The 25,176-nt window shown below is 36.9% G+C and overlaps 1 protein-coding gene and 1 long non-coding RNA gene across 17 annotated transcripts in view; one reads left to right on the top strand and one right to left on the bottom strand.

Moving 5' to 3' along the window:
* Positions 1-24,042, top strand: PTPDC1 (protein tyrosine phosphatase domain containing 1). Of its 5 annotated transcripts, none has more exons than XM_048046135.2 (10): positions 1-92; positions 13,407-13,499; positions 16,166-16,337; positions 17,177-17,257; positions 17,483-17,601; positions 18,372-18,509; positions 19,118-20,325; positions 21,084-21,269; positions 22,678-22,788; positions 23,460-24,042. In XM_048046135.2, the coding sequence occupies exons 2-10, from the start codon at positions 13,415-13,417 to the stop codon at positions 23,574-23,576; spliced, it is 2,217 nt and encodes a 738-aa protein (XP_047902092.1). In that variant the 5' UTR covers positions 1-92; positions 13,407-13,414; the 3' UTR covers positions 23,577-24,042. The 5 variants fall into 5 exon arrangements, with proteins under 5 accessions (XP_047902092.1, XP_047902091.1, XP_066859004.1 ...); XM_048046134.2 differs by lacking the exon at positions 1-92 and adding an exon at positions 3,676-3,842; XM_067002903.1 differs by lacking the exon at positions 1-92 and adding an exon at positions 13,697-13,777.
* LOC106040087 (uncharacterized) overlaps positions 103-25,176 on the bottom strand; it is a 43,053-nt gene continuing 17,979 nt past the window's right edge. For 8 of the 12 annotated variants that reach the window (XR_010833856.1, XR_010833855.1, XR_010833857.1 and 5 more), the window contains 8 exons: positions 17,574-17,687; positions 15,116-15,612; positions 14,184-14,243; positions 13,773-13,883; positions 12,917-13,059; positions 4,735-4,829; positions 3,340-3,440; positions 103-1,875 (listed from right to left, as the gene is read on the bottom strand). This is a non-coding gene — a long non-coding RNA (uncharacterized lncRNA). Of the gene's footprint in view, positions 1,876-3,339; positions 3,441-4,734; positions 4,830-10,345; positions 10,637-12,916; positions 13,060-13,772; positions 13,884-14,183; positions 14,244-15,115; positions 15,613-17,573; positions 17,688-21,499; positions 21,678-25,176 lie in introns of all 12 variants that reach the window. The other 4 variants (XR_010833861.1, XR_010833854.1, XR_007157583.2 and 1 more) reach the window with 4 other exon arrangements.

Below are 25,176 nucleotides of genomic sequence, written 5' to 3'. Positions count from 1 at the left end.
CCCGCATGCGCGGGGCCCAGCGCCGCCTCCCCCGGGCCGGGCGGCGGCGGAGCGGCGGCGGCGGGACGCGGCGGGAGCCCGGCGGGTCCCAGGTGGGTCCCGCGCCCCCCTCCCGGCCCAGCTCCGGGTACCCGCGGGCTGCTCGGGCGCCGCCGCGGCGGCCTGCGGCTCCCCGGGGAGCAACCGGATAGCCCCGGTGCGGGTCCCGGAGGGGTCCCCTCGGCCACGGGCTCCGGCCCCGTTTTCAGGTTCAGCGGCGGCGACGCCCCGGTCTCAGAAAGCTCGGCCCCCTTTGGAGCTTCGGAGACCCGCTCCCGTGCATCGGGGTTGTGGTGTTTAGTAGCTGTCGGTGCTTTTGCCCAGAGGCTGAAGCTATACTCTTCGAAGATCAACAAAAAGAAGAGATTACCGCATGTGTTAGTGATCTAGGCTTAAACATTTCCCTTTGTGTACCTTCCTTGGTTCGCTGTTCTTAGAAAGAGCCGTGTTTTGGGGAGGCCTGCACCTCAATTAGTGAAATGAAACACCACATCTGTGAAGTAATTAATCCCAGAAGAATACGCGCAAAACAAACATAAGTATTTGCAGTTACGTATTGCTTGAAAGCATTCTTCTGTCTCTTGTTCTCATCAGTAGTTTATGTAAAGCGTGCACAGAGCCACACGTGTAAGGCAAAGACAAACCAAGTTCGGGAGACGGTCTTCAGGGCGATACGGCAAGAATACCACCAGGGAGATATAATTAGCAGGGTAATCCTCTCGTTAGGTGACCGCTTGAGTGGCAGTATAACTGGTCTGAAGAGCGCTTCTGCCACATGCTTGAGTAAACATTTTACTTAAGCATCATAAATCCAATGATACCATTGCAAGTATATGTATATTTTTATAATAGTAGTAAAGTTACAAATGAGAGGAGCCATGGGTAGAAATTTGAGTTGGGTGAAATTTCAGTTGCTGGGAAGGGCGGCTCAACAAATACCATGAAAAAATTAAATGGACTGCAAGTGCTCAGATAAAGTACAAGGTGGTTTTACAGGTGGCAAAACCCTCCCAGTTTCTGAATGCAGACTACAGTTTCCTGGCTTACTTTGATTTTGCTTCATGCTAGTATATCACTCAATCACAGACAGACTTGTTTAAAGACGCTTGGTCCAACAAGGCAAGGCACGTTTCCCCTTGCTTTGCAAGGCAACCCAGAAGAGCCCCAGGTGAGTGTTTTGTGCCACGCTGCGGGGCTGTGCAGAGCTGGAGGGCTTGTGCTGACTGCCAGCCTCAAAGCACTCAGTGGCTGCACAATGTAGTTAATTCCTGTAACTCCTTAAAACCAGTGCATCGCAACATGAATTCAGTCCTCACTGGTCACCACCACATGCTGTTGGTGAGCCGGTGCGTGACAGGTTATGGAAAGACCCTTCCCTCCCTCCGGGGCTGGGTGCTGCCTGAGCCACCGTAATTCCCAGCTCTTCCTCTGATACAACTACCCAGGCATAGGTTTCACTAGGTTCACTGCTTTGTGAAACAAGCTTCAGACTGCAGAATTGCTTAAGCACATAAACAATACCCAAATAACTTCTAGCCTTGTATTCTGTGGTTAGTTTTCAAGAAAGCATAAGAATTTCTAAACATTTTTGCTCCTGATTTTGGGTAGTCTATTAGTGTTGTAAATTAGAAACATACATTAAAAACATACCAGTTTTCTCTGCACTGAAGTGTTTCCTGGCCCTAATCCTATCACAGGAGCAAGAAGGAGGTAACACATCACTTGCAGGTGGCTGTATCTCCCACCTGCAACTCTTGATCTCTGGCCACTTTATTAACTTCCTTTGGTTCTTCACTCAAACAGTCCCCTGTGTTACAGAGCTTGACCGTTCTGTTCCTTAGGAAAAAGCACATGATAAAGTGCCGAAAAGGACTGGCTACCTGAGCTCTACTTCATTTTCTTAACATTTCCTCTTTACCAAATCTGCCATTTTTGAACACCTGAGCTTTATTGTGCATATCCTCCACAACTGCTCTGCATACTCACAGTAGGACCAGTGTTTCTTAGAAACCACACATACATTAAGCAGTGCTTTTGCAAGGGTCTTCACAAGTTGGTAGCTCCTCAAAAGTTACAAAATATATGAAAGAAGGAATTATTTTCCTAATTTCTCTGTTTTCCAACAACCTGACATTTGCTGGCTGTTTCAAAGACAGAGCTACTAACCCAAAGTTATTGGATGTGGGCTTTGCAGCCACCTGGGTGCCACTGTGTCATACAGCCAGAAAACAAGCCATCTCACAAAGGAGAGCTAAACTGGGTTGCTCTAGCCCTATGACACCTCCCCTTTCCTTTTTAAATCTCTAATTTAAGCTGCAATTTTTCTTTCATTTCAAAGCCTGAGGCTAAAAAGAGGTTCTAGGTTATTTCCCTAGGCTTGTTGTCACCTATTACATTGCCAGTCCACTGAATGACCTTTAAATAATGCTTGATGCAATTCTTCAGTTTTAGAACTGTCTTTTGAATTGAAATCTTCATATTATTGTGTTGCTCCTTCCTAACACTTCACACATTTCCATTTTATCTTATTATTGACAATTTTAACTAACAGTGGAACAGAACAGGAAAAGAATTTATGTAGGAAGTACAGATGATGAAAGAAGGTGGGGATCATAGGTGGGCTGTTGCTCTGGGATCTCATTAAGGATCTAAACATGTATTTGTCTCACAACTCTTAACACTGCCAGTGTACTTGAGGTCTACAAATGATAGGCTTTGACCCTGCTTTTGTGATTGATTTGCTGTGTGTTATTGCATTGTGCTTAAGGGACAGAAAAAAAGTCTAAAAGCAAAGCTTCTAAAAAATCCTTAATAAAATTTCATACAGTTTTAAAGTTACACAAAACTAAAGCAGTCCCTGCACAAAACTAAGGCATTCCCTACAGTGTTTTAATGCAAGTCGAAAATAATGCATCATTAATTGATTTTTATTACCCAAACTACAAGAAGAGAAAAAAGCAGAAGATGAAACAGAGAATGTACCAAGCCAGCTAGGAATCTAAATACGTAATTTGTGCTAAAGTAAAATTAAAAACAATTAAGTTTTATTAAAGTTTTAGGATAATTTAATGTTCTTATTCTATGTAGCAATGAAAACACTGCAGTCTAAACGATGATCAAACATCCCAGTTGCATTCAGATCACTGTGAGACACTTTTCTACCTGCCTAATCTGATAAATTCGTACCTAGGGTCATAGGACAGGTGGATTCACTAAGTCCACTACAGAGTAGCCATGTGACAGCCCATACAATGCCAGAGAAATAAACTGCCAGAAGCCTGGCAACCCCGTTCTACTTACCTAAAAAGCTCATTAATATCTTTAAAGAGCAATCATAGTTCAACAGAATTTTCCAGAGGATTTGGGATTCTTCATTTTGTTTAAGTAGGAAAATGCCAAGCCTAGAGAGAGAGAGAAAGATTATTAGTTTAGTCACTAGCTTCCCACCTACTCTTTGTATTCTTTCTGTGGAAATGGCAAATTATTTCAGCCTAATGGTTAACTCCCCCAAAAAGTCATCCTCAGTTAGCACAAAGCCTTGTCTTGACAAAAATACGATGACAAGTCTGAACAAACATGTTTGGCACCGATTCCTGGAACTAGCTAAACTTTGCAGATCACTGGAAAAAAAATCAGTTCTTCAGCTGAATAAACTGCCGCTAGTACCGAAGAGTACAAATGCAGGAACAAATAGAAGGGACAACCAAGCGAATCTCCAAGACCTACAGATGGACACAGCAAAGTGGCAGGCTGTTGCACCAAGAACTGAAAGTATCCAAGACTGAACCCTTCTCCAGAATCACGTAGGTAAACAGTGCGGTGGTATTAGCCATATGAAAATAATCACCAAGTTATGTCAGAGACAGCCTCTCAAATGTGAGCATTTAGGAACTTTCCAAAAAAAAGACTACACTTTTATTAAAAATTTCAGTTAATCAGTGCTTCTTAATTACTCCGAACTGCTCTTTGTTCTTTAGTCAACTAAAAAATCTGCTAACTTCCTCCGTTTACTCCTACAAAATGTTTTACCAGATGCTCCACTTGTTTAACACATTTTTGTGTGCTAACACTTGAAAAATGTGTCCTTTTACTCCCAATTCTTAGACCATGATTTCTAGAGCCACTTTTGTAATGAGGACAGACAATGGGTGATGAAACCAAGAAGCGACGCTGCTGTTGGAGTGTTACTTGGGCAGGGCTCTTCAGAGAGGGAAACTGTCATTTCTTGGTCTGATCTGGAAGTCAGCCCTGCCTTGAGCAGGCTGGATGACCTTCAATTCTTTTTGACCTAAATTTTCCATGATTGTAATGCAGGTTTCTACCAAAGCTCTCTATATCCCAGGAACTTGCCAGGCCTCTAAAGCAGTGACGTGCTTTGGTTTCTGCCTGGGTCCACAAGATACCAAAGTAAATGTGCAATTCCACGTGCCTACAGCCAGTCATTTAACTGCTGGAGGCAGTGGGGCTGCTGGAGGCAGTGGGGCTGCTGGCTGGTTCTTGTCTATAAGGACAGCGTTCGGAGGCTTGGAGCTCTCCTGTTCCACCTGCACGCCAGGGAGGCTGCGGGTGCTGCACCTGCGGGCCTGAAACCGCTACCAGCCATTAAAGACAGACGTGTGACACAGGATTTTAGGCTGCACGCTCTGTTTAGGCTGTTAAATGAAAGAGTAAAATCATAGAATTTTGAAAACTTACTTTGTAGTGGAAGAAAACGTTCTTTGTATTGGTTGTTGTTGAAGTGGCGAAACTCAGTTTTGCAGTATTTCAAGTACAGCTCCCAGGTTTCTAACCTTAAAGTTCAAATTAGTGAACTTCAGTCAAGTTTTTAACAATATGCACTCACATTATAGGTTACAGAAGCAGGAATGTGTGGCTACATAATACACCTTAGTTAAAATAGTTACAGGCTGTTATTAAATAATTTTAAAATAGTTAAATAGTTATAGGTTTGTTTTTTAAAAAAGCATTTCCATTGCATGCATGTGTTATGTATTTTCAGCTACAAAAAGGAATATAAACACTTGGAAGAACTAAAAGAATATCATGCAGTTGGCACTGAGTTCATCTTGGGTTCAATTAGCATTCATTTTGGGAGGTGAATCTGTTGAAAAATAAAATACAGACTGAACATAGCACTACCTGGTTTCTTCGTGAGGTAAAATTCCTCAGGGAAGAAAACAGCATATTTAGTTTCTTTTTGTAATTAAAACATAAAACTGCAAGTAGAATTTCTTAATGACATACTTGAGCCTTGAAAAAAGCCTGTTTTCCCCAGGAAGATGCTTTTATGTGGCTTTTGTCTCATTTTACAGTCACATTTATATTCAAATGTATGTAAATATTTCTAGTGTTTACAAAACATTAGTTTTGTAAAATAAATATATTTATAGTGACATGTAGCAAACAGTAAATGTAAACTCAAAAAATCTAACTGAAGATAAGTGATCAGAGAATAATAGTCAACCATATTTTCTAAAGTACCCCAGTGGTTTCCAAAATTGCATACAAATCTTCTGAAGCCCCATTTTTAGTTAAGATTTTTTTTTCACAAACGTCCTTATATGTGTACATAAATGATGTTTTCTGTTTAATAAAATTATAGGCTACAGTTTATTTAATGCCCATGATTTTCTTTCATCCCTGCAACAGTAGTAAGAAACTAGATGTGAAATCTTAAGGACTTTTAAATTCATTTCTCTCTGTTCTCAGTACATTAATTTTTCTATGGAAAAGTAGTTGGATTCTTTTTCATACTGATTTTTGCTGCAATTATTATAGCAAAAATGGTGAAATTTCGCTACAAAATTATTTTGGAAAATTAATGAAACAATATAGTCCTGTCATATGCCCCATCTCTATTGGCCAAAGTAAGGCAGGTGTTCAGTTCAGAGCACAAGTACGTTGGCATTAGTCTCGAGTTGTCTCCTGTAGCTTGCTGTCCTTGCTTGTTTAAATAATACACACATCCCATTCACAGAAGCTTGCACTAGTACTTTCTTTTTCTCTAAGTAATTGAGAGATATTTTTAATGACAAATAGTGAGTAAGCACTTAATTAAAACTAGCTTTTCTGAAAAAAAACAAACGTGTAGGTAAGCTGTAGAAATAGACAAAAGCCTTTCTTCTTGTCAGATAATATTTAGTAGTTGAAATTGGTTTAGTAAAATAGAATATCATATCCTACTTTATTTATCTTGTTTTCTTACTTTATTTTAGCTCACCTTAGTTAAATCAAAGTCCTTGTGTGGTTTTTTTTCGGTAGATCACATCCTCTACATTCAGAACTTATTTTTCTTCTGCTTTTGAGGTGTTCAATTTAATACAGTTAATTTACCCTCAATTTACATACTTTAATGATAGTATTTGAAAAATAGTAAGTTTTGTTCAGGGTACAACCACAGATATGAACAAGAGACTTAGTTTCTTTCTATGTTGTTATAAAATTACTGTATCAGTTTAACTGCAATTAAGGTACATTCCCCAAATGATTTTTGTAACTGTATGCTTAGTGGTCTGGCACATATAGACACACATTTACTTGTGGTTGATAACAGGAAAATGAGGTGAACTTAATGGATGAAGCAGAACGATACGGAGGATTCAGTTATTGAAACAGGTTGGTGTGGCCTGCTTGCCTCAATCCCTTTAAAATCTAGGCAGACACAGAAAGCAGTTTATGGGACGATTATCTGCATCGTCTGTAAGGCATTCCTCATACAGTCTTAAGTTAAGAAAAGATAGTTACTGGCTCCTCCCAGATTACCATCACGAATCCAATTAACTACAGGAAATACTGTGTAAACACCATTCAGCATCTCTTTTGTAAATGCGAAGTCCCTACAATATATTTTTTGAAGTTGATACTGCAGCAATGAAGGGATCAACACTCACTCACTCTTTTTGCAGGGTAACAGGTAAGATGTTAAACTGAAATTACTGAAATTCTATATTAAAATTCACGTAAATTTGTTGGTTTTGACTATCTGCAGTATAAAAATAATTTCTTTTAAGTCTTAGAGTTCAGTTTTAAAACTTTTCCACTTATGAATGCTTTCAGTAGCATTCAGAAGTGCTGACAATATTTCATTCTTCTGGATGTAGTCTTACAAATCTACTAGTCTTAGTAAACATGATATTCATGATCCATAATATCTGAGTCACCCATTTTTCTTTGTAGAACAGTTAATTTATTCATTTTTACACCATATCCTTTATAATTCTCAATAGTAATTACTGGTTGCCAACCTGTTCGAGGTAGTTTAAAATAAATTCTCTTAACTACTGCATTAACACTATCACAGAAAGCTGACGTGACTTAATGAGATGAATCAAGTCAATTGGTAGACCTGTCCATCATCTTAGGTTGCAGTTTCTTGCTATTTATGTCAAAAAAACTATTAATAGCAAATACTGAATCACCAGAGCAACACCTACATAATTTTCTAATGAATTATATTCTTTTGTCTCTTTTGTACATGAAAGGAGCTATAGTCCTTTGTAAATATCATGCTTAATGATTAAATGATGTTCACCTTTAATTAAAAGAAGTGATGAATTTTTTTTCCTAAAGGAAAAAAAAAAAAGCAACAGCCCAACTCATCGACATAAAAAAATTAGTTTTTGTTGCGTTCCCAGTGAAATCACCACAGTTTGACAACAGCTGTAGTATTGTTCTGCTGTATAAATTCCATATAGCTGAACATGTGTTCAAGTTATTACCTTATCTTCCCTTTGTCATATATCTCTGCGTTTATTTTCCTTTTCTGATTTTCTCGCGTTTGCTCATAGGTAGTAAACATTTCAAATTTCAAGCAAGCCTAGGGAAGGGAGGTGTGTGCCTACTGAAATACGTGTGTTCAAGGCTAACTGCCTTCAAGCCTTTTACTTGTAGCTTAAGTATTTGTGATAGGTCTTATCAGTGATTTTTTTTTACTGCAATATGCATTAGAACAAGAAACTTAATCATAATGATCAAGTTTAAGGAGAAAAGTTATCTACTATTTTTCTAAAACTTTAGAAATAAATGTTTTGTTATTTCTGGCAATGTTCAAATTAGATAGTGTGTTGTACTTTTAAATATGATTTCATTTACCAGTGCTTCCTGTAGAAGTCATTAACTACCCCTCAGTGTACTTAGATTTTTCTATCAAAAATGTTAATGATCTGCCTATATTATCAGATGTAAAACCTGAATTTAATGACCAAGTTATAATTTATTAGCTCCTAACCACTTTATTAACTATAAAACAGTCCTCAGTACATGATCATATTTTTGCTTAATTACCTGAGTTATCTTCAGCTACGTGAATTAATTAGTGCAGTTTTCAGAACTTTGCATTTTGGCAATGAAACTTTATCCCATGTAATCTTCCATTTATACAAATACCCTGTTGACTTCTATGGGACTGCTCACAAAAGCAAAGCTACTGAAGAAGATAAGTAGTTAGAGAATCAGGCCACGGGGTGAATTTTAATGACGTTTAATTTTAATGGTGGGCATAGGTGCTAAGCTAATATGGCCCCTACCTGCATCTGCAGTTGACTTTAAAAATTTTAAAGCTGTTGCTTTAAAAATTGGCCACTGGTTAGTCACTTATATGTGAATGCAACGGGAGAGAACAATTCATTTTAAAAGGCAAGAAAATAGTAGAAAACAATCCCCGCACATTTTATATGACAAGCATAAGCATCAGCATTTACCTCTATTACATGAATATATTTGAGGTTTAAAATAGCTTTTCTTATACACCAACATTAAAAACTTGAAAGCTTATCCAAGGTTTCTCATGTTAACATAAAAACTAATCTTTTGGAATATGTGGTCTGCTGTCATATTCTAGTTACCAAATCCGTACAAATCTGAAGAAATGGGACTCCACTATTAGTATACAGCTCCACAGAAGTGTGGAGAGGATTCCTGTTTGTGCTGGCGGCTGAACTGGCACAACTGTAATCATTCCAGTCTTGACTGCAAGCTCTTCTGTTTTGAAAACATGTTCTAAAGATAGTAATTGCATTTATTAAATAACCATATTAATTGCTAAGGTAAACTGGGACCAGCCCTTGTCTTTGCACTTTTGGGCTTGTTTTCTGGCTGCTAAAACATCAGACGTTGTTCCTTTCTTTCATTTCATTTTGGAGCAAAAATTCAGCCCAGTGACTGGAAACCACTGATTTCCAGGTCATAAAATTCTACAAAAGAATCTTCCTTTTTGCATGCTCTTGTGAACCAGGAAGGCATGCCTCCTGTATGCTCCTCCTGGCCAAGTCTGCCCACCAGTTGCAGATCCCTGATCTCTCCCTTTTCCTACTTGCTGCATGGCATTTTGCTACTTAACCTTATCTTCACAAAGAGAAGCTCTTTCATTCCAGAGGAAATGGACATAGACCAGAGGCTGCATCACTCCTTAAAAAGAAAGTGGGAGCACAGACTGACCTCACCAAAGGCAGCACAGTGTGCCTATACTATTTCCTCTGCAAGAAATTCACCTCTGCGTAGATGATGCATATTTGACAGCTGTCATCTGTTACTAAGTGCAACAGGTGAATCAGCAGTGCTACCAACAGGCAACAAAAGCTGATACATCCCTTCTGTTAGGGACTGGTCTGCTCAAAAACAAAGAAAAAAGAAATGAGATAATTAGACACCAAAACAAGTACAAAATCCACACCTTAGAGGGACCTGCTGAAATATCCCCTTAGGGCTTGATATCTGATTTCAATATACACTTGTTTTCCTGGGCAATGGGGTTCTGCTGTTTACTTCAGTCAGCCATCATCAATGTTATTTTTACTACATTTTGGTTGCATTACCTGTGGTGTTTATGCAAGCTTAATGACATTGCTTCCCATGATAAAATATAAAGAGATGGAACATCACCTAAGACACCGTTCCATTTCTTAAATTGTGATAGCAGGATTAAAAGGCCAGCCTCTTTGCTGTCATGGCAATAGAAATGCATGTCACCCAGATAACAGAGGGGATCTGATTAAGGTGGTGTCATGATTGCCACAAGGCACGTGACTCCGTTCCCTCGGGGAGATAATAAGGAACATGACCTGGAATAACATTTGAGACTTGTTTTTTCTCTAGCGTCTATCAAGTGTTAACGTGATGAACAAAATGCTGAAGAGGACCTTTTTAAAACTAAAAAATACATTATATAGAGAAAAAACAGGAGAGTTGTTTCTTTTACCCAGCCACTATTTTAACTTTTAACACTCTTTTTATCTGCAGGACGGTAATACCCCTCCCTGTAGTAACAACACTGAAATAGTACTTCCTGTCCCAAAATAAAACTTTTTACCTTTGTTCAAGGGAGTGCATCATTTCTCTGTAAACTCTTACCACAATCTTACTTAACTTTTTGTTTGTTTGTTTCAGAAAAATATACAACAAAGCAGATGATTGGAATTGCCTGGTCGTATAGAACAGGAAATACAGATTTGGTCTATCTTCTAAAAAATTTGAGGGAGGACTAATTTGTTAAAAAAATAACACATTGTTTCCCTCTGCCATTTTGAGCAATCTTGCTAGTATTTTATATATTGTAGGTATGTCGTCTGCATCTCTTCCCTCTTCTGTAAAGGCCTGAAGTCTGGTTTAAAAAAAAGAAAAGAGGAAAGTAATTTTGATTGATAGAAATATCTCTACTATTTCATCTCATTTCTTCTGTCTAACACTGGGTACCAGCAAATAGGAAAACTAAACAGACATACATAAATGTCTGTGAAATACAGTAACTAACAGAAGATGTTTGGTTTCATTTATTGTTCCAGGCAGCCTTATTTTACCAGTAAGTTGCAGGTAGCAAGTTGCTGTAGTGTGTAAGTCTTCAGTTTTGAATGGAGACTTTCTATAATACAGTATTCATTCTGACATGTCCTGCGATGTATGTCTGGAAAACTCGGTCTCTATTTAAATAACATTCATATTCTTTATTCCATATTTCAAGAAAATTATTTGCATGTATTGTTAAGCATATTGTTCAGACAGGTGCAGCACAAATATTATATGAATCTGTAGTCTGTGTTGAGCAACCTATTAGTTTGTGATTAAATAACTCTGTAGTAAATTCACTTATATTTTCAAACAAATCACAGTGCGCTGTTTCACTTCTTGCAACACAGATACAGACTATGGAAAAATATTAAAAAAGCAATGATTTCATGGAACTATAGATTCAGAAAGAGTTGCCTGAACTCAGTCCTAGCATACATAAAAAAACACTGCCTCCAGTAAAAGCTCAAGAAATCAAATTCTATTTCCAGCAATTTCATGAAGTGCTTTATATTGCATATCCAAAACTTTGTTAAAAAAATCTGGTACTTTGTAAATTCAACTACAAATGTTAGAAATGCCAGATTTCCAACTTAGCTTGAAGCTTTAATTCTGGAACATTTTAGAGAAAGATGATGGCCTTTTCAGGATATAGGTGTTTCACCCACATTCCTCCCCATGGGGGAATCATACAGAGAAGCTTGAGCTGTGTCCTGGTTTAGTGGGACACAGCCTGACTGGACTTGGTTTTCTCTGGCAGTTACCATTCATTGTCAGAACAGCATGACTGGTGGCGATTCTGCCATCCGTATGATTACATCTGACTCTTTCAAATGCTTGTATGTTATCTGGAAAAGCTATTAAGATTTTTGAGAGAAATTTCTGAGAAATAGAAATATTTCTTTAGCTGCTGAGTTTCCTGTGATCGTGAAAGCCATACATTACTGATTTCAAAGGCCACTGGGGAAGGAAAAAAAAGAAAAAGGTAATTAAGGTAATTAGAGCTCAAAATAGAATGCAAGTTGTGCCTGTATTCCTGCCTATTTATTAAAGGCACTGACTTGTAAAAGTGCAGTCAGATGGTCAAGTAGCTGACCAGAAAATGTTCAGGATACCCTTTAGTCTACAGTAAGATTCATCTGAATGATCTGAATGAATATTCTTAATAATATACAGATTTACATTAGAAATGCATTCCTTAACATCACTTAAGTTTTGAAAGGCCTCTTGGCTTTCACAAACACAAATCTCATCTTTTTGAGGCCACTGATGCAGCGGTATTAAAAGGTTATTAATGGGCGTGTATATTCAGTTCCCACCTTCAAGCATCTTGAAAAGGACAGAGTTGTACTAGGTGACTTTGATATGGAATAAAATCCATAAGCATGGTTGGAAGAATAATTTCAATTTATTCAACTATGTGGCAGATAGTGTAATACCAATTAATGAAATTTTATGTGCCTCTATTCAGATACTTACTTAAAATAATTATGCAGAATTATAGATAAAGAGTGGACAGTAAGCAGCAAGCAGTTAATACCTCATTTCAACACAGCACTGGACTGTTTACCACATAATCCCGCATTACTTTTTATTTTCATTTTTTTCAATATTTTTAGTAAATCTTTTAAAACACTATTTATGCTGCTAAATTCTGATACTGTTTTTGCAAAACGTGGGACAGAAGGTTTGTCTATTTAGAAAAGTTTCAATAGTTACAGCGGAGACACTTAACTTGGTATAATATTTTTTTTATTTTTAATATTACATTTGCAACTATTTTACTATTGAGATCAGAGGAAGAGATCTTTTAATGTGTAAACATTTTCAGTCAGGATCCATGTAGTTGGTTTACTTACACATCACAGTGACTGATGTGTTCGTGTTTACAGCCTTCCTTTAGTTCTCTTTGTCAGATACAGTCTCTTCAGAAAATGACTTGTTTTGTATTAGAAATTGTATTAAAATATGTTTTCTGCTTAGACGAAGTCTTGGGTTCACTTTTGTTTTTAAAAGAGAATCTTCATATATGTGATTTCAAACTTGCCATCATACCAAAAACAAAGAATGGAGGGAGGAGAGCAGAGAAAGCACGTACCTTGTGGATAGTCTGTTGGGCAAGTATCAACTAAAAGTATGAATGGTATGATTTAGAAATAGTGCTGCCATTCTGGTATCATTAGATTTGCTGGAATTGCCCCTTGGAAGGTTCCAGTTAAAGGTTTACAGTTGTATGGTTACCTGTACAAATTTGAGAAAATCAAGATGGCATTACATTAACGGCATCTAGTTGAGTGCCTCCTGTCCATATAAAGCACACAGTCCATATAAAGTACACAGTCAGCCAGATTCTGGAGCTAGAAATACACAATTAACTAAACTTCAAATTGCTAGGGCAGACAGTGAAGCAGTTGAATTTTAAGATGACTGCACATCAAAAACAAAGTACAGTCCATGTCTGACTGCCCCAATCTTAAGCCTGGGGCAACTTTACAACCATGTGTCAAGTACTCAACTTCAACTCAGCTTTATTTTGCTTTTTTTGAGTGTATTGTAGACTTACAATGAACACACTACTGTTTCAACAGGTACTGCAATGGCTGCAGGAGTTTTGCTGCAAAATGAACTACCATATTCTTCATTGCTAGAGAGCAGCGTACATCTTGCAAATATGAGTTCAGGTAATAACTTTCTCTGATATGCCATTCATAAAAAGTGCTTAGGGAAAAGATGTATTATTATCAAATTATAATCTTAAAGTGTCTCTAACAAAAACAAACTGCATAAATTTATCACCGTGATGTGTTTTTAAGCTTTTATGTTACTTCCATATTGTCAAGTCTCTTAATTAAAGAAACTATGTCATTTCCATGTTCAGAAACCGCCTTGCTCTCTGAAAGTACAAACAACTCTTCAACAAAAAGAACTCTATAATAAAATATTTCAAGTCTTACTTTGGGTGAGTACTTGCAAATCATGGTAGATTCAATGGAAAAATATGGTGTGCAGCATTTTATCTTGCTCATTTCTGACTCCATCATTTAATATATCCTGAAAAAAAGATTCTGGGAAGAGAAAGAATAAGAATTAAATATAAGAAAGCCATATAATTAACTGGAAAGCATTTTTTTTGCGTTTGCTGGATATAGGTAGCACTTGAAGTAGCCTCTTTCATCTCCTTCCTTCTTCTTCAAGCTAACACCCAATATAAAAACACATTCGAATATTTTCTCATCTCCTAATATCAGCTTTATTAGGATAGTCAGATCTTTGAGACGACAGCTAACAGTCAGCTTTAACGTTTTCCTTTTCTCATATCACGTCACTACTGATGATTAATGCCTGGTATCTACAGAAAACCTTACCATGTCTTAAGAGCTGGGGAGCAGTATTCAAAATTCAGTCACTCTGTTCCTGTTCAGTACCTAGAAGAAAACAGTACATGTTTACCTGAGGAATGTTTATCAAGAGAGCTTTCTCATATGCAATTCCTCTTTAAGAATTCCTGTTTTCATAATCAAAAGAAAAAATCAAACACAGACTGACGATAGTATTATATCCTTAGGAAAATGCAACAGGATTTATTTGTCAGTTGACCAAAGCTGTGGTGTTTTCTTCATTATTTCCCCAGGCTTTCCACTTTAACATTCAGTCTAATGTACAAACAATGGGATGACTTTTTTTTTTTTGAATTATTTTTTAAATATTTCTATAGTTTGTTCTCCACATAGTTGCATAAGAATTTTGTGCTTTTGAAAACAGCAGTCCTGTTTTTGAGCAGTCCTTCCGGCCAGCTCTTTCTTACCATGCTAGAAGCAAAGAGGGAGCCAATTTGCCACCTAATATCTACCTTCATAAGCCTAAAGCACTCAACCAATGCATCTTCTCCTCCCCATAATCTGCTTTATCTCAGTCTCTAGGGCTAACAGCTTTGGTTAATAAAAGAGCTGTGCCCTGAAAAAAAATAAGCCTTTTGTTTTGAATAACAAATTGTGTTTTGTTGAAGATATGAATGGTCCCAAGCGAACAGTCTACAATTCATCATGTACTGAGCCATTTCAGTAGGAACACACTAATCCCAATCATTACAGAGCTAATGATGCATTTTGGAGCAACTAAGTGGAGGGAGAGAGGTGGTTGTGGAATGTTAACCCAAGAGGTGGAGGAGTATAATGTACTTACAGATTTCTCAGGAAGCAGAGCCCCCAACTGCATTCTGATTGTTCTTTTGAATATACTATTTTGTGTCTTAGCGGGTTCTGAATGTATGTTATTTACGACCAACTAAAATACTCACATTGTTTACGGAAAATGTTTTGGTTGTTCCCGGTCCATTTCCAAAATTATCTACTTGAAATGCAACTATTTTCATCGGCGGCGGAACAGCTTGTCCCAACCAGGACCAGCCCCTACAGCATCTCACTGCCTCGGGGCTGGCTGCGAGTTACTATGGTGACAGCTCAGCCCCTGCCTCCTGGCTGCCGGAGCGGGGAGGATGCTGCACATCCCTGCAACTTCGGCACGGAACAACTGGGGTGTTCGATCAGCGCATCCTCAGCACCCTGCTACACTGTCACTGGGGCTGGTCAGTCATGCAGGGCTCACCCCGGAGGCGTTCAGCTGCGAGTATTTTTAGCAACTTTTTCCAGGGCCGGAGGCATTCTTCCTCCGATCCCCTTCTCCGCATAATCCAGAGGCGCCGGAGCTCGGTGGTAGAGGTACTCTCATCATCAACTCAGCGCGTTATGGTGGCGATATCATCTCTGAGCCCCGAGGAGCTGGATGCAACTTTTCCTGAAAAAAAGAGTAAAGTAGTTTTCATTCAAACTGTTGGCAGTTCTGGTTTTGTTGCTCTTGTTGTTCAATTCGTATGCTTTTGCTCTGTTGATTGTATTACATATATATGCATAAAATACTGTTTAAAATCGTTTTTTTCTGTATTTTGTATTTCATTCATAGATTCGTATTTGAGTATTAATACATGCTTTTCACTAACAGCTCAGTTATAGAGAACAGATAAAACGGAAGCACACCTTCATACATATACCAAGAGCACAACTAACTATTTTTGATTTTAGGTGGAAGATGACAGTGACATTTGTTCTGCTGCACATGTTATCACACACCTATAACTTCATCAGAAAGATCAAATTTGCTGTGAGAAAAAGCAACTTCAATTTTTTTTCCTCAGAATCCTTAAAGTCCATGTTGAAAAATGAGTTGTAAATTTATATATTTCATATCTGTATGCTCTTTGTAACTTTGTCGATTTAAGGCTGAACAGATGCTTTTAAGGTGGAAATGAATTTGTAAGCCTCCTTACTAAGTACTTTTGCTTGTGTTATAGGAAGTTCAAGGCGTCCAACAGCAAAATACACTAAAGTAGGGGAGCGCCTTCGCCATGTCATTCCTGGTCACATGCAGTGCTCCATGGCGTGCGGTGGACGTGCTTGCAAGTACGAGAACCCAGCTCGATGGAGTGACCAGGAGCAAGCCATTAAAGGGCTCTACTCTTCTTGGTAGTATGCAGCATTTACTGTCACTAAATGTAACTGGATCCAGTATATTTATTAAATGAGAGAATCATACTTAAGATTTTTTTTTCAAATCAACCACTTCCAAGTTAAGTATAAAACATAATGATAGCGTGATTCAAAATTACAAATTAACAGTAAACCATAATAGCCATTGTACATAGCCCAGTAAAAATGATGAAAGACTTCTGTGTACTTCCAATAGGTTTGGTTCAGATCCCAAAGAATAAATACCTCTCTGTCATGAATTTTATATATATATATATATATATACACACACACACATATATATTCTGGGTTACAGACAGTTCTTGCTAAGATTTAAAATGCAAATGAATTAAAACATCGTCATAATAGAATTTCAAAGTAAAAACAGTTACTGGAGATGAAATAATGTATATGTTCAAAAAAGCATATTCATATACAGTATTATTCATGTGAAACATATCTTTTAAATTCTTAACAGTAACAGTGAATGCTATTGAAAAGCATACAAGCCTTAAAGGGACAAACAGGGATCAGTCCAGATTTTTATTCAAAGCAATTTTTTAATATGTTAATTGGACTGGCATTTAAATAGCTCAAGTAATGGTCTTTTGATATGTAATACCTGTATTAGTTTAATAGGATTTACCACTAATGCTGTATGATAGTAGAATTTTTTGAAAAATCATTTCTAGTTAATCAACAACGTGTTTGTCTTTCTTAAAAATCACACAGTAATCTTATCGTAGCAAATTCATACCGGGGAAATTATTAATAATATCATTATAATCTTTATTAGTGTACCAGTAATAAAAACTACTACTTTTTTGATTTCTTAGGATAACAGATAATATACTGGCTATGGCTCGACCCTCAACAGAATTAATTGAAAAGTACAACATTATTGAGCAGTTTGAAAGGTAACAACATTTACTCATTATTTATTGTAGGTATTACTAATGTAATTCCCAATCCATTTTCTCTTTCAGCACAGATTTGGGTTGTTGCTAAAGATCCTTCCATTTTACTGATGCAACAGTATAAAGATTTTTTCTCCCCTAAGAATAAATGTGTGTTTCTGAAAATAAGGGATAATAAGATTTTGGTTGCATATAATGCTTAGACTCATCTATTCCTTCCTTAAGATGTGGCATAAAAACCATAATTAACCTTCAGCGTCCTGGGGAGCATGCGAGCTGTGGGAATCCATTGGAACAAGAAAGTGGTTTCACTTACCTTCCTGAAGCTTTCATGGAGGCTGGAAGTAAGTTCACTCCTGCTGCCATTCCTCATTAATTATTCACTTCAGCACCAGATATTTTTACTTGAATTCTCATGTATTAAAAGCAGCTATATAAGAAATGTTGTACAAAAGAGGTTGTAAACATAAAACTTGGCAAATATAATTGAGAGTGAATAACACATTATCCAATACTGTATATATGTAGAGTGATATTAGAGGGTTTACATTCAGGTATTTAGAATAAAGAAAGGACAACAGCTGGTTATTTTTTTTTTCTTCTGAGTTCCCAAACATATAAAACATTAATGTTGTTTCAAATTCTGGTATAATTCAGGTTTTCTTACCTAGACTATAGAACATTTTTTGATTAAAGGACATTTGTAATGACAGAATTTTTATATTTTCAAATGCTGAGATGAGGAAAAGTGCTTCTGTATAAGAAAGAGCTTTGGACTGAAGCGGTGCTTTTATTTCTAAAAAGAAAAGATTATGCTCTACCTATGTATAGCTCAGTAATTTTTGTATGAATCACTCCGCTTTGTTATATATTTCACATTCCAGCTGAATTTGAGTTTGACAAATCTTTGCTAGCGTCATGTATTTATCAAAGTGAAACAGCAAAAGTACTCTGAAATAGGAAAATAATCTCTTGCAAACAATATGCAGTCATATTCTCCTAAGATTCTTTGTGCGTTTTTAATAATATCATTTATTAGTCATCTCTCCCCTGCATATAGTACTGAAAATTTCACATTCAGTAAAGCGAATAACTCTCTCTCTTTTTATTTTAGTTTATTTTTATAATTTTGGATGGAAGGATTATGGAGTGGCATCTCTCACTACTATACTTGATATGGTAAAAGTCATGGCTTTTGCGTTGCAGGAAGGAAGGGTAGCTGTTCACTGTCATGCAGGACTGGGTCGGACAGGTAAGTGCTCTACTGCAAGATCAACAGAATTGTTTTTCTGAAGATGCAAACCCCCTATTGTCATAACTTATTAATGATTTAAATTCTATATCATTGCAAGATGTACATCTATAAAGTGGTTAAAAATGCTAAACAAATTTGTGAAAATGATCTGTCAGTGGTGGAAGAGATCAGTTTTAATATATAAAAACAGAAACCTGTAAGGTTTGAAAATTTTTGAATCTGTATAATAATGCCCTGTTACATTGAAATGGGACAGCTTTCTTTTGATGGGAAAAATTCACCTAAAATTTCAATTACTCCTGGCTCTTTCAAGACTCGTTTGCCTGAGTTGTTCCTGTAGAAGCCACCATCGCTCCTGTGTTCACTTATGATGCAACTCCTAGAAATGCTGTGGTGAGAAACTAGCTCTCACTTCAAGTGTAGTGAGAGTGGGTTTACTGTATCTTGTGGTCCAAGGAAAGCAACTATACTTGCCTAGCAGCATCAGGTAATAAAGGGCACAAAACCTCTATCCGTACCTACATTCATTTTTACTCCATGGTTCTTCTGAATGTTTGTTGCAGTTTGATATTTCTTCAGCTAATTTTTGTGTTTATATTTCCCAGGTGTTCTAGTAGCTTGCTACTTAGTTTTTGCGACAAGAATGACAGCTGATCAAGCAATTCTTTTTGTCAGAGCAAAAAGGCCTAATTCTATTCAGACTAGAGGGCAGTTACTATGCATCAGAGAATTCACTCAGTTTTTGATTCCTCTGAGAAATGTGTTTGCATGCTGCGAGCCCAAGGCACACACGGTGACACTGTCCCAGTACCTGACCCGCCAAAGACATCTGCTCCATGGTTATGAGAGCAGGCATCTCAAACACGTGCCAAAACTCATTCATCTAGTTTGCAAACTGTTGCTAGACTTGGCAGAAAATAGACAAGTGATAGAAGCAGAACTGTTAGATATACCGGATCTCTCAGCTGAAATTGAAAAGACTGTTTCTCAGCTGGTGTCTGCACAGCTAGATAGAGAACTGGCAAGGCAAGACAGTGACACGTCGGACTCCTCCCACGCCCACTCGGCCACCTTTGAGACCCAGGATTGTCTTTTCTCCCTGGCACACGAATGTGATCCTCTTTGGAAAAGAAGGAACGTCGACTGCCTTCAGCCTCTCACTCATGTGAAAAGGCGTCTTAGCTATAGCGAGTCAGATTTAAGGAGAACCGAGTTTCTCTTAGAACAAGCAGAAACTGCGTGGACTGTACCTGCTCAGATATTACGGTGCAACAAACTTAAGCAGAACAGTGGGGAGGAGTGTTCTGTCACAGATGACCAAAAGCCACAGCTGGATTTAAACAAAGAAGCATTAGTGCGTAATACATGTACAATTTGGAGTCAAACTAAATTTAATTTGGATGGGCGAAAAGATGGATCTTCAGTTCATCATAGAAGGAACTCTACTAAAGAAGTACAACGCAGCAGAACTTTTTCTTCAGGCCTATCATCTATCCACACTTCCAGGGAAACTAGAACACCAAGGCAAAATTTTGCCAATGAGATCGGTCACAGAAAAGAACGCATGACTAATATGTACAGCAGAAAAGTCTATGTCTCCGAGGACTCTGATTCTTCTTCTTCTTCTAAAGTGAACTTTTCCATTGGATGCGAAAGCCAAGGTAGCAAAGATCTGTCAGAGGCAATTCCACACATTGTTCTGCAGTCAGAATTAAGTTTGGAAGGCCGAAGAGTTTTGGCAGCAAAAGCACTTGCAAATATAAATGAATTTCTGGAAGAGGATGAAGTGAAGCAGAAGGTAGAAATGTGGCAGGTAATTTTTAATTTGACTCAGTGTTGTATATTCTGCAATATTTCACCTAGGTTAATTCCTAGAATGGCAAAAATGGTACCACATGCTTTGAAAGAGCTGAGACACAGATTTATGCTCTGGTTAAGAAAATAATTGTATTTGTCAGTTATCACCAGCTCTTTCAATAGTAAACGAAGTGAACCTACAAATTTTGGTATCTAACTGGAGGTTAGAACATTGTTTCTGGTTGCATTCATTCATTTTACAGACTAATGAAAACTGATGCTATTATCTGTAGCTTAACTTCATTGCTGATAGCATAAAAGTACTACAGATATTAAGTTAGAGCTATGTTGTTTTTAACCAGTGCTTTCTCAGAACTAATCGGAGGATTCTGTGTGTAAAAGTATTTAGTAGAAACTTAATTGCTTATTCTCAAAACCAAATCCTCCTACCAACATTTGTTTTAAAGTAGGAATCCAAAGCTATTTTACATATTCTAGGAGATAACTGGGAGATTTGGAGCTGTACTACTTATGTCATCCTTCTGTTTTAAAGGATCACTTGTATTACTGCTGATTAATGTTGATGCTTTAGAAAAAGAAAAAAAGAAATAATTTTTTTGGAACTGTTAAGTCTTCTTTTCATGTTGGAATGTAAGCAGCCAAGTACTGCTACAATCAAAGAGAATGTTAGTAAAAGTAAATAGATGATTCATTTTCACCCTCTTCCCCCCCCCCCCCCCCCCCCCCCCCCCCCCCCTTTTTTTTTTCCTAAAGAAAGAACTGAATTCTCGAGATGGAGCTTGGGATAAAATCTGTACTGAGAGAGATCCTTTCATCCTCTGTAGCTTGATGTGGTCCTGGATTGAGCAACTGAAAGAACCTATTATATCCAAAGATGATATTGACATGTTGGCAAAAAATTCCATAGAATCACAAGATGCACTTAACTTACTGAGAAAGGTAGATATTATATATGTCAATCCATTATTTTACTGTTTAGTATACTTCGTTAATACGTGTTGAACTATTCATTTATTGCCTTTAGACATGGAAATTGTACTTTCTAAAGGCAACTTCAATTTCTTTAAAAATCAAAATGAGGATTGTTTTTATATTCAATAGTACGAGCTGTAATCAGTACTACTATGATGAATATTATAAGAAGAGTCTGAGTTATCTTTGAAACTTACTTGGTAGAAGCCCAACTTCATTTGTATGCCTGCAAATTCTCCAGTTGGAGATCCAGGGGCAAAGACAAGAAACTTTTGCCTTTTGTATGGCTTTTGTTAAATGTCAAATCTGTCAGCTGCGCTTAACAGTTGTCATATTTGCTGTGCAAACAACATACTCCCATCAGTTTCGGAAGAACTGGATAAGGAATAGGAAGAATTTGCCAACTGAAGGAAACAGAAGGCAGGCCAAAATCCTTTACTTAATTCAGAACTGTGGCCATTTGTATTCTGAAATGAGAAACAGGTACTTCTGATCCACAATCACTTAATCGTGCTTACCCCAAAGAGCTAGATGCAGGGTAAATAAAACAACACAAAAAAAAATCTCTATTCTTGACCTCTTAATTACACAAACTCATTTCATAATTCTTTGGGAATTGCTTCCAAAGTATTTGTGAAAAAGATAGGACCCCTTTTAATAGCCTCTAGATATCCAAGAATACAGCTTCTAATCGGTAGGTGGGCAGACTTTGTGCACAGCGACCACTTTCATGACATGACATTCAGAATTCTTCATCTCAAAATGTCATGTTTCTTCCACCCTGTCAAGTTTTAAATTTCTGTTTGTATCAAAATAAAGAACACTTTTAATCTATAAAAATAGAAACCTCTAATCCCCCTTGGAAAAGGGATGGGAATTAGCAGCGCCAAGGATACTTTTGCTCCATTTATATACATCCTTGTCTCTCTGCAAGCTTCTTTTCATGGTGAAGGATACTTGGTAGGGCAGAAGGAGATGTAGATCATGCTACATTAGCTGGGGAAAGAGCTAACATGTATAGCATTTGAGACTGAAAAGATCTAATCTCACTTTTTCTGTGCCACCTCATGTGAGTGTTGTGCTTTTTGTGTTGGGAACCTTGAAATGCCAGGTCTCCAGAAGAATGCCTGACCTTGTTGAAATTTCCAGAATAGTCTGAGATACACAAGAGAAGAGTTTCTCCCATCATGACTGAAACAATTACATAGAAGCTCTTAAGGCTTGTAAAAATTCTCTCCCCAACTCCTACACCTGAAGGTTTCAATACAGAAAGGCACAGTCTGATATTTGAACAGCAATTAACAAAAATGGAAAGTTAAATGTTTTTCTTTAAAAGATTTCTTCTAACGAGCTGCTGTTCCTTTTTACCCACCAGGAACAGTGTCAGACTATCCTTTGTATTTTACACTGTGTGGTGAACTTGCAAATGCTACCAGCTGATGTGGAGGAGGCCTTACTTGCTCGTGCTATTAAAGCTTTCACTAAGGCAAGTAACCATTTGTCCAAGACATCATATTTATTTGTTGTAAATCATGTAGGGTAAATCAACAGAGCAGTCCTCTGTGTTAAAAATTACAGTAATTCCTTCACACTTAGTGTACTCATGCTATCTATTTCAGAGTTTATATTTTATAATAACCAGCCTACATAAAGGATGGGAAATACTCTCAACAAAATTACATTCTGTCACTACAGCCTTAGTCCTTTAATCTCATTTTTCTATTTCTGGATCAATTCCAATTCACAGACTTCTTCACATTAGGGAAAAGATAATTTCTAAGTGGTGACACAAATTAGGCATTGGGAGTAGCCTTGACTACTTGGACTATTTTCATCAGATTAAATAATTTTCTAAAATTACATTGCAGTTTAGCAGGTGAAATTATTTGAAAAGAAAGTTCATTGCTTCCTAATCTCTTGTAAATCTACAGACATGCCACCTGTTAAAACAATCATGACATTTCTCCTCCGGTTAGTTTGTTTTAATGTTTAGTCAGCAAAAAATTGTAAATACTCAGTATTAAGTACTCCATAACACAACACATATTTTCTTTGATAAATCTGAAAACTGATTTAAAAAAATGTTGGTCATCTACTTTGCATTTTGCTATATGACATCTATTTAACAACTGAACTCAATTTTCTCCCTTTTATTAGACAAGCTTCGATTCTGAAAATGGACCCTATGTTTACAATACCTTGAAAAAAGTATTTAAACAAACACTGGAAGAAAAAAGAAAAAGGCTTAAGGAAGGAACAGAAAATCCTTCCTGATTTCTGCATGGCAATGCTGAAGAATTAGATGGGTCTACCAAATTATTTTGCATTTTCCAGCTACTGTATTTTGTGCTACTTGGTATGATTTACTTAACTTCAGGTGACAGTAGTTGTTAACAAAACACTTTATTTTTTTAGAGGGAGTTTTAGTGACAATTGTTCTATCTACATGGTTCTAAGGAACAGCTCCTGTATGACCGTACTGTAGCATTTTGGTTTCAAGTACTATGCTTTTATTTTGTGAACTTTTCTCTTGTCTTCAGATGTACTTACTGATTTTGACTCCTCTGTCACTGGCAAGCTATGCTATTTTCAAGTTACAAGGTTGCCATAAATTCAGTGCCATGGTACATGAAGGTTTAATGGATTAAGTTAATGTTTATGTATTAACATTAAATATGTTTACATTAATGTTACTTGATTTTACTTTGCAGAAAAATAAATACTGACTGAACTTACTAAACTTTTCCTTTTAGAAAATTTAAAATAGGACAAATAGTGAACAGAGCTTAGGGTCTACTGTTAACAGCAGATCTTTTTTTCTTGTAGATACCTTAAATAATTGTCACCAATTTACTTCTAAAAGGTGTTGCAGAAGAGAAATACATTAAACATATTGAGTATGAAGTTATAAAGGTCTGAAGTTAGATTTTTTTTTTTAACGGAAGATAGGCTGTGTCATCTTAAATGCTTTGAATAAGAGCAAAGTTTTACTTTACTAGTTAAACTTTTATACACCTTATTTTAAGTGGAAAAAATATGTAATTATCAAACATTAAAAAGGATATAATTCTCTCTGTACTTATATTCAGCAAAAACTTATACAGAAATGTAACAATAACACTCAAAAATAATCAATGAAAATCTTATCTACAGTACACTTTGTAGCAGTATTTTCATCTAATAGGACAGAACAACATGATTCCGAGTTTTTGATGACAGCCTTAGGATTCAGATTGGAATGTCATTTTGGAGATTAACAGTTTATCCAGTTTGATATATTTAAGTGGTTAAATAAGAATTTGTCCGTTTCCAAAATATTTTTATTTGGCACTGAAAATGAATAATATTTAGAGTTAAAAATAGACCGGTTTTATATATATAAATCATGCCTACTTGATATGTTAGATAATGATACATCAAATTCAGAGCCAAACAAGTACTTCGGTAGAATCACCTTGAAGTAAGCACACTTGAAATTAAAATATCGCATACGAATCACATACACAAAAGCAGCTTTGTAAAGAGTCTGTGCAACACAGTATGCAGTTTAGCTTTAGCGAGCATATCTTAGCAGTTAGACTTGGGAAAACTAAGATGCATTTGCAGGTGTCATAAATTCCCAAGGAATTATTTCAGCATTTCAACTGTAGCAAACCTACAGTTGAACAGTTCCAAATAGCTAGCATGCTTACAGCATAGAGACCAGCTCAGAATTGTTTAAACGGAGATAATTAACAAGGACTGCATATCATTAAAACTAGCTAGAATAATCTTTCTGAAGTTAATGTCAAGTGTTTATATTTGAAAAATTACCTACCGGCTGCCCATGCAGATGGATATTGCAGAACTGGGTCCTTTTTCACTTAGTACGTTT

This window comes from Anser cygnoides, chromosome 10 (assembly GCF_040182565.1).
Source record: "Anser cygnoides isolate HZ-2024a breed goose chromosome 10, Taihu_goose_T2T_genome, whole genome shotgun sequence".
NCBI classification, from domain to species: domain Eukaryota; kingdom Metazoa; phylum Chordata; class Aves; order Anseriformes; family Anatidae; genus Anser; species Anser cygnoides.
This window is presented reverse-complemented; position numbering and strand designations above follow the sequence as displayed.

Bases quoted from the DNA above. Each gene is read 5' to 3' on its own strand.
- PTPDC1 (XM_013187749.3), top strand. From the start codon at position 15,411: ATGCAGGGCTCACCCCGGAGGCGTTCAGCTGCGAGTATTTTTAGCAAC. The intron at 17,602-18,371 runs GTAAGTTCACTC...TTTTTATTTTAG, and splicing joins AGCTTTCATGGAGGCTGGAA to TTTATTTTTATAATTTTGGA. The intron at 18,510-19,117 runs GTAAGTGCTCTA...TATATTTCCCAG, and splicing joins TGCAGGACTGGGTCGGACAG to GTGTTCTAGTAGCTTGCTAC.